Below are 13,326 nucleotides of genomic sequence, written 5' to 3'. Positions count from 1 at the left end.
AGGTAATTTCTGCTTTATCCCTCTTGCTACCCTTATTTTATATGGTTGCATTTCGTGTGTAAGAAAATAAGACAGCTGGACATTTGTGACATTACATGCCCAACAAAGACGTCATTTGACATATGACGTAATGCCCTAATGACATTTCATTGGGGACCCATTGAAGAAAAATATAACACAGTTTAATCTTCGGTAATTATTTGAAAGACATACAGCAATGTTAAGAAGCTTGCATAATTAAACATATGGACATATGTGTCCCAACGGCACAGCCTGTGTGGACACAAGTATCCTTCCGAAAGCAAGAGTGTTAAGTGGTAATGGGGTGAAATATCCATCACGGTAAAATTAAAACCTGATTTCCTGCTGAAAAAATATGTCCGTTCCCTCATCCCGATATAATGAAATTCAGAATTCCCGATGATTTAACTTGCTATTCCTGTGAACAGCTCAATCCAGACATCCCGATAAAGGTCCTTCCAACCCTCAATATAGTTTTTCCCAACAATACAAAAGAGTGGATAAAGTGGGTTACAATTCTGATCTATGGGCAACAACTCCAGTAGAAGTTCAATTGACAGTTTCATCCATATTGACTTATTTGTGGAAGTTTTTTGCTGTTCAAAGTCTCAGTATTATAGTTTTCACTAGATAAAAATACTGAAATGGGTAATAAATCATCATTTAATTCAGGACAATAACTCCTGTAAGGGGTCCTCAGACAATTTTAGTCATGTTGACTTATATGTAGATCATATTTTGCTGATTATTTTTGGTATCTACAGTTTCTCTCTATCTACTTCAGTTAGTCAAAAATGCAAAAATTGGTAAAAAATCATCATTCAAGATCTAAAAGGAGACCATTGACGATTTCCACCATGTTCTCTTAACTGCAGACCTTTTTTTGCTGATCAATTTTGTCAATTACAGTTTTGCTCCCTCTACTAAAGTTTCCATCAAAAACTGGTTTAATTAGTCATTCGATGGCAATAAATAACTCCTACAGCGAGTCAACAGATGATTTTGGCAATGTTGACTTATTTGTAAATCTCATTTTTCTCTTCTCCAAAAGTGGTGGTTTGTAGGTCATAACCCCCAAAATTTTGCAAAGGACCGAGACAATTTTGGTATTTTGCAATAGAAATAATAGTGAGGACCAGCATATTTTCTTCAAGGACCACAAAAGAAAAAAATAATTCTTTTTTTGCTTATCATTTTTGCTTTTGAAAGTTCTCTCTATTTACTATAATTCTTGCAAATTAAAACACACAAAAAATTCCCTTCAAGGACATTAACTCCTACAAGATTAGATTGACAATTTTGGTGCAGGTTGACTGATTGATAAATCTATTATTTTGCTATCCACAGTTTCTTTCTATCTACTACAGATTCTGCAATTAAACATAAAAGAAACAAGAAATGATTGTAACAGGATGCTGTTACGAAGTCTCCCAAACGAAGCTCCCATAATTCGTAATTCCCAGGGTCACCTGACATTGGGCAAAGTCAGTGAAAATTGGTTTGGTCCAGTAAATGCATTAGGGATGCCTGGAGACTAACCCTGTATATCATTCAAATCATCTTGGCATGACAAACCAGAATATATATGGTTTAGGGGTGGGGATCTCGACCATTTACAAGATACCAGAACATTGGGGGTGGGGGGAACCCCTGGGGACTGACCCTATACGTCATTCAAATGTTCGAGACACGACGAACAGGAATATATATGGTTTAGGGGTGGGGATCTCGACCATTTACAAGATATTAGAACATTGGGGGTGGGGGGAACCCCTGGGGACTGACCGTATACGTCATTCAAATGTTCGAGACATGACGAATAGGAATATATATGGTTTAGGGGTGGGGATCTTGACCACTTACAAGATATTAGAACTTTCTTAAATGGCAGGGGGTGGGGGTGACCCCTGGGGACTAACCCTGTATTTCATTTGATGTGCTTTATCATGACAAACCAGAATATATATGGTTTAGGGGTGGGGATCTCGACCATTTACAAGATATTAGAACTTTCTCATATGGCAGGGGGTCGGGATGACCCCTGGGGAGTAACCCTGTATATCATTCAAACCATCTTAGCATGACAAACCAGAATATATATGGTTTAGGGGTGGGGATCTTGACCACTTACAAGATATTAGAACTTTCTTAAATGGCAGGGGGTGGGGGTGACCCCTGGGGACTAACCCTGTATTTCATTTGATGTACTTTATCATGACAAACCAGAATATATATGGTTTAGGGATGGGGATCTTGACCACTTACAAGATATTAGAACTTTCTCAAATGGCAGGGGGTCGGGATGACCCCTGGGGACTAACCCTGTATATCATTCAAACCATCTTAGCATGACAAACCAGAATATATATGGTTTAGGGGTGGGGATCTTGACCACTTACAAGATATTAGAAATTTTTTAAATGGCAGGGGGTGGGGTGACCCCTGGGGACTAACCCTGTGTTTCATTTGATGTGCTTTATCATGACAAACCAGAATATATATGGTTTAGGGGTGGGGATCTCGACCATTTACAAGATATTAGAACTTTCTCAAATGGCAGGGGGTCAGGATGACCCCTGGGGACTAACCCTGTATATCATTCAAACCATCTTAGCATGACAAACCAGAATATATATGGTTTAGGGATGGGGATCTCGACCATTTACAAGATATTAGAACTTTTTCAAATGACAGGGGGTCAGGATGACCCCTGGGGACTAACCCTGTATATCATTCAAACCATCTTAGCATGACAAACCCAAATATATATGGTTTAGGGGTGGGGATCTTGACCACTTACAAGGTATTAGAACTTTCTTAAATGGCAGGGGGTGGGGATGACCCCTGGGGACTAACCCTGTATTTCATTTAATGGGCTTTATCATTTAGAACATTTTCAATTAAAAAGATTGTGTTTATCACAAACAGTTTTCAATTTATAATCATTTGAAAATTTAAAAAAATAAAATCCCGTAGGGTTTTATAGTAAAACCCTCTTTTCTTTTTGCCCCTCAAAGTACCCCTTTATAAACCCCATTGCACAAACAAAACCCTGATTGCACCACTAGACATGTTAGTCTAACATATTGTGAAACCCTAAGTTAATCTGACAAGCGGTTTTGGAGAACGGGTGCGGACAAGTTCAAATTTAAAAGCGTCGGAAGAGGAAGAAGAAGAAGAAGAAGAAGAATAATAATAATAATAAGAACTGAGCAAAAACAATAAGTCTTCCCAAACTTCGTTTGGGAGACTTAATGAGTCAAAGTCTCATTTCAAGGACAATAACTCCTATGCAGTCAGCTGACAATTGCAGCATTACTGACTTTTTAGAAGTTCTTGTTTTGCTAATCAGTATTAGCTATTTACAATTTATCTCTATTTAATACAGTTTCTACAAAAACACAAAAAACTGGTAGATTTGCAATTCAAGAGCTGTTACTCTTGTAAGGACTTGATACTAATTACCCCCATGCTGACTTATCTGTAGGTCTTAGTTTGCTGATCATTTTTGCTATTTCAAGTTTTTCACTACTTAATTTACTCCAAAAAAAACAAACGGTATATTTTACTTGCATTTTATCCCTATCAAAGTGAGCTAATAAAAATGCAATCCAAAAGTTCACTATTTCATGTAAAACTGTGACTTTTGTAAAATTATACATAATTTACCTCACTAATTTTTAAGAAATTTGAGACTGAAGATAAGAATAATTTTTTGTTTATAAAAAATTAGTGACATTTCAAACTTCAGAAATATGTGCATTTAGGGGAAAATAAAATCAAATTCCAGTAATAAATTCAACTTCAATATCTTCATTAAAATTTCAAATCAATTTTTATAAATTGTAATTTGTTGAGTTTTGTCTTAAGTCCTCTTTTATAATACCTGTTTTCTGTCATGTCTATATAACAGTTCATTTTTATTGTTCAATTTTCATTAATACATTATAACAAAACAAATATCCATTCACTTCACAAATGCAACACAGTGCAAAGGTGTAGGTTGATAAGGCCCTAAAATGGCCCCTGTTTCTAGCTACAATCAAATAAGGATTTATTGACCAATATCACAATTAATCATAGCTAAAACAATGACTAGACAGAAAATATATCTTTTTGTTGAAAATTTACTTACTTGTGTTCTATTCATGACGTCACAAATAGCTCTCATTTTGATTTTCAAGGAAAATTCACTGAAAATGGGTAAATTTTTTGGGCAGGAAACATAAAGCTCATGCTTTGACAAAAATAGATTTTTTAACATAAGGCGTGATATAAAATTTTACATATCTGACATGAATATTTAGTTTGTTGACGTCTGCACTCTATGTTTCCTAGCCTAAGATTGGTTGAACTCTGGATAATTTTGTCAAATTTTGCAAAAACCTCTATTTGTGGCCTATTTAATTGGGATGTAAAAATCTACCTTTTAAAAACAAAACTTTGACAAAAATAGTTTAATTTAAAACTTTGACAAAAATAGTTTAATTTAAAACTTTCTCACATGTCTTTTCATCAACATAAAACATTTTTCATCTTGAAACATTGAACTTAATAATCGGGGCCAAATATAAAAAGTGTAAACATTTGTTTTTTATATTATTCCAAGAATAAATATGTTTTTTTATCAGTTCTATTGGCATGATTGGTGATTTTATGCATGTTATATAAAATTTTTCTCTCTAAATTTTTTTCTTCAATAAGCTTCTTTCTGATCATATAATTTAACAAAGCAAGTAACAATAGGACATTAAAATGTTTATCAGTGTTCCAAATGTCTGTACCACTCTGCTCAGCACTTCATAAAACTGCATATCATGTCTTTGTAACGTCAAATACGTTGACCTAGCCTTAATAACTTTGACCAAGACATATCACCAATGTCATAATGAATGAATCGACCTTGATAAGTTTGACCAGAACTTATCAAGTCATATTCTTGTTTGCTGGTTAAAAATAGAAAAACACTTGTTTCTATCATGGAAAATACAAAATACTATCCAATAAATCAATTATCACGTTGTCTGCATATTGTTATTGTAAAATATCAGCTGCTTGACACAATATGAAGCATTTTTGAACTCGTTCGATGCACTCACTCTACAAAAAACTTCATATTGTGACTCGCAGCTGATATTTTACAATATTGATATGTAGACAACCTGATAATCGGTACTTGTCAGACTACTCCAAAAGTAATCTGCATATAAACTGTATTAGCCTCTCTTACAGGCCTAACATCTTTTAACATGTTTGAGAAGATACTTATTTTTGTCATTTAAGTTAAAAAGGGGAATAATTTATTTACCATATTTGAGATCAAACTGAGTTCTTTCTAATGTATGAAATTCATTTAAACCAAAAAAAAGGAAACTTATTTGCAGAGCATTGACACAAAGCCACTTGGAGTAAATTTTAAGTAATAAAGGGGTATAACTCCTGCTGAAATTTGGAATCAAGATTCATCTTTGAACATCCTTTAGATATATCATTGAATTTTCTAATGTACTATTTATTTGCAATTCTGATTATAAATAAATTTACCTGTGTACTGATGATGCCTAACACCCTGCATTACCATATTTCCTGCTCAATGTTCAGCAGGAAACAATATTTATTGTTTTAGCATGTTTAAACAACTCAATGTTACATTGAAATTAAATATTTGGAATACCTACTTTCTTTCTAAAAAAAACATTATTGATTGAGGGGCCAGAAAAAAAGAAGGGAAAGTAAAAGATTTTAAAAATAGACAAAATTAAAAACAAAAATATAAATATACTGGGAGATATTTTTATTTATTTTTTTAAAATGATACTGGTACTTAAGAAATAAAAGGAACATTTTAGATTATTTTCAATAAACTGTTGACACAGAAATATGTCTGGCTCTTATGTAATTTTGATGGTATATTGCAAATCTTTTAATATAAATGGCAACACTTAATCATGTAAAGTAAGCAAAAGTTTCAAATTCAATGTAGTATAACTTAGAAGATAGGGGCCAAATACTGTAAACCAACTAATTTTCGGAGATACAATACTAAAACAAGCGCTTACTAAAATATCATTGTCTTACCATTAATGGTTCCTTTAAAAATCACCTTATTTTATATTTTAGCATGTAAACTATAATAAGTTTCAAAGTCAATAGAGCATTGCTGTGGGGCTGGCCAAATACATTGCTGTGGGGCTGGCCAAATACATTGCTGTGGGGCTGGCCAAATAATCTCAAAAGAACTGAGATTTGTCATTGCAAATACAACTGCCTACTAAACATCATTGATTTACCAATTGAGTGTTGACTTCTCTTATTTTAAGTACCCAAATTACAAACTTTCAAAGATAAACTATTAAAATTTCAAAGTCAGAGGAGCATGACTGATGGAACAGGGTCAAATGATCTCCAAGGAAATGAGATGTGCCATTGCTTATACAACTGCCTACTAAATATTATTCATTTACTAATATAGAGTGGTTCCTATTCAAGTACCCAAATCACAAACTATAAAATAGAAACAATGCGAAATTTCAAAGTCACATGCACAACTATGTTAAAGATTGAAAATCCCTTGTTTTGGTCTTCTTTCAAAAATGAAAATACATTGTACAAAATAAATTATCAACCAGCTGACAACACTTATAATGTATAATATTATGTTCATATTTCCATAACATTTAATGCAGTTGTACTCTATTTGTTGAACATCTTATACTTATGTAATGCTATATTAATCATGTCTGCACTTTTTATTTTTCAAAAAGGTTTATATTGTGTATGATGACGTCCTAAAGGATTTAGATTATTTTTATAACTAACTGTGTAACCCTCTTAAAATAGAGTATTGTTATGGTTAGGATGTGAGGATTTTGAATAAATATACAAAGTACCCAACACTTCTCAACCCACACATAGTATTTGTACTAGTAGATAAGTTCAAAATCTATTCATAAAGACTTCCTTTAGAAACGGATTCCAACTTAATTTTTTTAATTCAAATGGAAGTAGTCGCACATTTTAGTTCTATTATTTAAAATGGGTGGGGTCAAAACATCTTTCATAATGGATCAGATTAGTTGAACAAACATCAAGTGGCTATTAGACAAATTATTAATATGATTACAGTATATAATATCAAATCCTGATACATAAACTTATGACAGTTTTTACAACTTATGATTTGAATATTTACATGTATTATTTAATATAGAATGTGAATGTCATTAGTATACAATTCCCAGGTTTTATGAAGCGTGATTTCCTCATATCATTTGATTAAAAATTATAACAGATTACAAAAAACCGCAACTAACAAAATCAAATAATAAGATTACAATCAGATCAATAATGAAACAGGAAGGAAGGAACCTACCCTTTAAAACTGTCTAGTACATCCTTCATTTGTTCATTATACAGAGCATTATACACAAGGATGTTTATAGTATGTTAGATTATGGTCACCTTCCAAATACCAGATGGACTTTATAAAACACCTGGTGAAAATCATCGGTTTCTTACAGATTACATTTGTTCTGATTGTCAACATGTTTATTAAATCTATCAGTATATGTTTGTTATCTTTTGAACAAACTCTTAGATGTATGATGTGCAGGAATTACTTCATTAAAGTCATCCTCAAATCTATAACATAATTGTTAGCTTGTATTTACCAAATTCAAAATCAAGAATGGATTAATTCCCCACCCCTTCCTCCTTTGCTGCCTTCAGTGGTAAAGTTAGGGCATTTCAAGTCAAATAAAAGATGAGGTCAGAGCATTCATGTTGGCAACACTTTGCTTAAGTCTGTTGTATATAAGTAATATAAATATATATCTATAGAGAATTAACCAGTTTATTAGATATTTTTTGCACTAATTACATTTTTTTGGGGTTTATATCTTTAATATTCTAAATACTAGCCTTTTCTTTTAAGTTTCTGATAAAAATGCTTAAGTACAAAGAGTAACACTTTTAAAACACATTATAAAATTTATATATTTTTAACAGCAAAAATAAAAATATATATTCAATTTTAATTTTCAAACTTGAGGAGTGACTAGACTATAGTACCCATCCGTTATTTGACAACTGACAATTTATCAAAATATTTAATCCTAGAAACTTATTACTGACATGTGAGCAAAAATTTTAACATTCTTTGTTATAGAAAAAAAAATTGTATATGATATTTGTAGTATGAGATTCTACAATAATTTCTGCCTTTATTTTCGAGTATTTTATGAAAATATAAAAATCAATCCATTTATTTGCTTTTATATTAATTTCAAACTCACTTTTAACTTCTGATAGGCACATTTTACCCTTTTATATAAATCAACCAGAAAAATTACCTTGTCAAAGTGTTGATTAATAAGAAAAAATTACCCCCCCCCCCCCCCCCCCCCCCCAAAAAAAAAATCAAGTAAATTATGACATCATGGGTTTTCATTTCTTTAAGGTTTTAATTGGCGATATAAAAAAAAATATATTCAATAAATAACATTAAGTTTGTATAAATATATTCATTCTAAAATTAGATTTTTCTGGGTTAACAATATTGTTCTATAATTTTTGAAACCATGAGCAGTAGGTGTTTGTTTTCACTCATAGATTTGGAATATTGTATCATGTTAAACTAGCCCATATCTATATAATAAAATCACAAACAATCAGCCCATCTAAATTTGTATGAGCTAAGAGTCCAAAAAGGTATGGTAATAAAAATGTCTAAAATTACAGTAGTATATCATGATAAAATATCGAAGTTTCATGAAAAAGAATGAATTAATTTGAAATAGACAATAATACTGTCACATGATCTCATTTCCAAGAAACAATATATTCAAATCTCTTTGCAAAATATGATTCCATGTTAATAAGTGTAACAATACATAATTTACGAATGAAATAATATCTACCTGACAAAATCGTGATTAATCCTTAAACATTACATAAACAGGATGTAGAAGTAGCTACGGATATAATCAGAGGAAATACTCATATAAGGTCAATGAGCATCATATATGGCCCTGACTGATAGTAATAATTATTACAGCTACCGATAGTCGTAAAATACAGTTACACCCATTTGTAGGGCAGCTGAGGAACATATAGATCATGTTCAAATACTAGAGTAATCCTGAATGTCAATTGCCTTATGCAGTTTACAGCTTGCGGAATTTATAAAAGCCATCATAGGTCATCACAGACCTTCAAAAAGCAGTTGAAATTTATCACAATACCATGAAATTTATTATACTAGATATTTCAATGTTTAAATCAGACAGCAATTTAAAGCTAAAAAACAGCTGCGAGATATTTACTGACATGTAAGTAATTTCCCTGCTTCAGAATAAAACTTACTTTAAAGTACAAATGTATAGTTAGTTGCACCTCAGTGAAACCATAAGAAATATAATTAAATAACTTGAATTGGACAGGGGTTCAAAATATTGTTTAAAACAAATATGCACACTTGCATTCCAAAGAATACTAATCGAGAACAGGAGTTTAGAAAAAAAATTGAAATATTTTTAGATTTTCACAATTAAATAAATCTGGAACTATGTATAAAATAAAAGAAGAATGTGTCTGAGGACAGCTTGCTTATAATATGTGAAGATACTTTTGGGACGAACGGTAGGACAGACGAAAAAATCGGACAGAAAGACAGACGGACAGCAGGACGGACGGTCAAGGGCAACACTTAAAAAAAAATCATAAGATATATCCGTTTCATTATGATGGATATTTTTTACAGATTATTTATAATTTACTTATTAGATTGAACATACCATTCTTTACATTTAGACTATATGAGGTTCTATCAATTGTAGCTGGATCACCCATTTTCACTTAAAGAAAAAAATTGTTAGCAGAAAGCTTCCAAAAAGAAACAGCAGGGCCATAAGTGTATGGTAATTCATAATTGTTTTCATGAAAAAAAAAAAACATTTTGAGTTCTGAACTCAGGAAAAACTCATTACAAATCTCAAATCTCAATATGAAAAAGGAGGTTACTTTTATAGATTTAGAAATTGTTGCTAAATCTAATGCTATTTAGACATTTTAAACTCTTCACTTATTTAGTATTTAAATAGAAATAAGATGTGGTATGAGTTCCAATGAGACAACTCTCCATCCAAGTCACAATGTGTAAAAAGTAAACAAAATCCAATAACTAAAAAAAATACAATTTAGAAAAAATCATGACTTCTTGTCTTAAAAACTTTGATTTTATTGATTATAAAGTTTCCTAACAACAAAATTCTAAATAACTTACAGGTATTACATCTGTAACCATACCAACCAGTTTGACAGTCATTAGGACACTCTCCGGTTACCTGGTTACAAGTGGCACCATATTTACAGTTACCACAAAAATTCTCACATTCATTTCCCCAGGTATAATCTGTACAGACTGAAAAAAGAAAACTCACATTGATTTCCCCAGGTATAATCTGTACAGACTAAAACAATAAAAAATTATCCAACAGAAGAACAAATACTGAAAGTTGAAGTGATTTATACGCTCTGGTTTCAGAAACTTAACATGATTGTTTCGAGTCACTTGGGCAGCTCTCCTACTGTGCACCAAAATTATTTTATATTTATAGTGTGGACAGGAAAGTAATTTCTTAAAAGCACCAGTTGCATAGGCAGCATTTAATGAGCTACATTATGTACCGTTTAGTATTAATCTATGAAAACTTAAGATTGAAAAATATATTAAATTTATAGTTTATAATAAAACATGTAAAACCATGATAACATAAATGGTTATATACCAACCGTATGCTTCCACTTCACATATCTTCAGTTCTTTGGGCTCTGTCTTCTTTATCAGGTACAAATGTTGGCCACTGATCTTACATTCAATATCTAGTTCACCATCAAGTGGGAAATCACCGGTATGGTTGTGACAGGAGGTTGCTTCTTTTAATACTGTAGTGTTACCAATTTTTACAGTCAAATCATTTGACCATACTCTCTCTGACAGAGCACCTGTTCATGTAAAAATGTTTATCATTTTTTTTATTAACATTTTATCCGCTTGTCTATATCGAACATTTTAATCCTTAAATTTCTAAACAAAAAGTTGTTGTAAGGTAGCAGAATACAAAACAAAATTTCAAATTGTTTTATTTTGTCTTTTAATTTCTATTTTATATATTTTGTTATTTTTATAAAAGAAAGAAAGTTTCCTATTCAGAGTCCAAAGAAGGTTGACCTAAAACAATATTGGCTATTTCTTTTAGAAACCTTTTGGTTAGGGAGAGTTAACCATCAGAAAATTATTTTGGCTATTCCTTTAATGCCCCTTTATAACTGTTAATGTATTCTTACAAACTTTTGGTTAGGGAGAGTTAACCATCAGAAAACTATTTTGGCTATTCCTCTAATGCCCCTTTATAACTGTTAATGTATTCTTACAAACTTTTGGTTAGGGAGAGTTAACCATCAGATAACTATTTTGGCTATTCCTTTAATGCCCTTTATAACTGTTAATGTATTCTTACAAACTTTTGGTTCTAAGTGTAAACCAGATAAAATGAAAATGCAACAATAGGCCCAAGAACACAGTTATTTTGTAGTGCATTTCTTTTAGACAATAAATTCAAATTAAAAAAATCGCACCTGCTCTATCTCAAAAAGATTTTTACAGTGTCGTGTACTACTATTGGGACAAATAATATCAAAATTATAGAAAAGTTTACCAGCTCTAACTCAAAATATTGACAATTCTATGTTAAGGGGGTCTAAAATTCAGTTTGACAGCTTCAGACATACTAGTTTTTGACCTTTTTGAACTGGACCAAATCACTTCTTAACATAAAGATTCAGCACCCAAACTTTTTTAACATGTAATTTCATCCCTTTACTTAATATTTCATGCATAAAATATAAAGAAATAAATTTAAAAAGTGTATGAAAAAAATTTGCAAGTTATACACTGTCCACACTAAGGACTATATTTGTAGACAACGAAAATCTAAGGACGATAACTGTGTCCTCGGACCTAATATGAAATTTTTTTTGATTAAAATTATCTTTTTGATTTATCTCCCCTACCACACAGATATTAGAATCCAATACTTACGATTAGGTTTGTCAAATATTGTTATATGATGTAATGACTCTGCTTCACCAAAATCTATTTTTAGTCTTTGGGTATCTACCCCACTGACAGACAAACATGTGTTTTCCCGATCTCCATCTACTAATTGGTCAGCCATTTCATTAGGGAATTTCCTTAATCTTGTAGGTTTATTCATGGCTACATTGTCTAAAATGAAGATAAATAATCAAATCAAAATGAATTTGAAATTAACTGTCTCCTGAGTGAAGGAACATTGATGCTGATGAAAATTCTTACTATTTCTGATCAAATTATTATGTGATATTTTTATTACACTCTACCCCAGATTATACTTTGATAAAAACCTTAAGTTCCAAGTAAATTTTATATTCAGCTGGGTTATAGCTAAGATGAGCCAAACATGTGAGACCCTTGTGGGTAGTCAACGTCGTCATACAACATCACAGTAGTAGATATCTAGCAACTGAATTCTAAAAAAAACAGCTTCTTGTTAAACTTTTGTTCAATCAAAACTGCACTTATATGAAATTTAAATATATACTGATTTATTTTTAATTTCATTTCATCAAACATGTAAATCAAGTAACAATTATTAAAAACAAGATACACTGATAACCACCTCAATTACACTGATTACTTCACTTTGCCTAGCTAAAGAATTTCAGGCAATAATCTTGCAATAAAAAAATAGCTTATAACACTTACGCATCTGACAGTTTGGTCCATTCCATCCAGGTTTACACATACTACAAGCTCCACTCGATTGGTCACATGACAATTCACAATTACAAGAATACAAACAATTGGGTCCAAATGTGTTTGGCCCACAACTGGCTTCTGAAATATAAACAGAATACAATTTTTTTTTCATTTTGATTAACATAATTATGGGCCATCACAAAATCTCCTGTGACAATCAAAGTGAAAAAATACTGCAATGGTTGTGTTTCTTTCATTATCTAAAATATTTTTTTTGCATTCGTTCTATTTTATGTAGATTTATAAATAACCATGCATTTTAATTTTAAAGGAGAACGGGTATTAATCTTCTCCAAATATTTTCATTTACCTAACTTAGTAACTATACCTATTAAATCATACATTATTTGGAAGAAATTGTAAAGGGCAAACTTAAGTGGATAAATTTGTATTATGCAATTTTATAAAGATATGTTTCATTTGTATAAAAAAACAAATTTCATCAA

The 13,326-nt window shown here is 31.4% G+C and overlaps 1 protein-coding gene across 1 annotated transcript in view; it reads right to left on the bottom strand.

The window, feature by feature from the left end:
* The window catches only part of LOC127739006 (uncharacterized), a 45,429-nt gene extending 32,563 nt beyond the window's left edge, over positions 1–12,866 (bottom strand). The window contains exons 1-2 of the mRNA XM_052250543.1: positions 12,827–12,866; positions 12,122–12,307 (exon numbers count right to left, since the gene is read on the bottom strand). Of these exons, the coding sequence (XP_052106503.1) occupies positions 12,122–12,307; positions 12,827–12,866 (226 nt within the window). The remainder of the gene's footprint in view (positions 1–12,121; positions 12,308–12,826) is intronic.
* Between the last annotated feature and the right edge of the window lie 460 nt (positions 12,867–13,326).

The sequence above is a fragment of the Mytilus californianus genome, unplaced genomic scaffold, assembly GCF_021869535.1.
Source record: "Mytilus californianus isolate M0D057914Y unplaced genomic scaffold, xbMytCali1.0.p SCAF_1, whole genome shotgun sequence".
NCBI classification, from domain to species: domain Eukaryota; kingdom Metazoa; phylum Mollusca; class Bivalvia; order Mytilida; family Mytilidae; genus Mytilus; species Mytilus californianus.
This window is presented reverse-complemented; position numbering and strand designations above follow the sequence as displayed.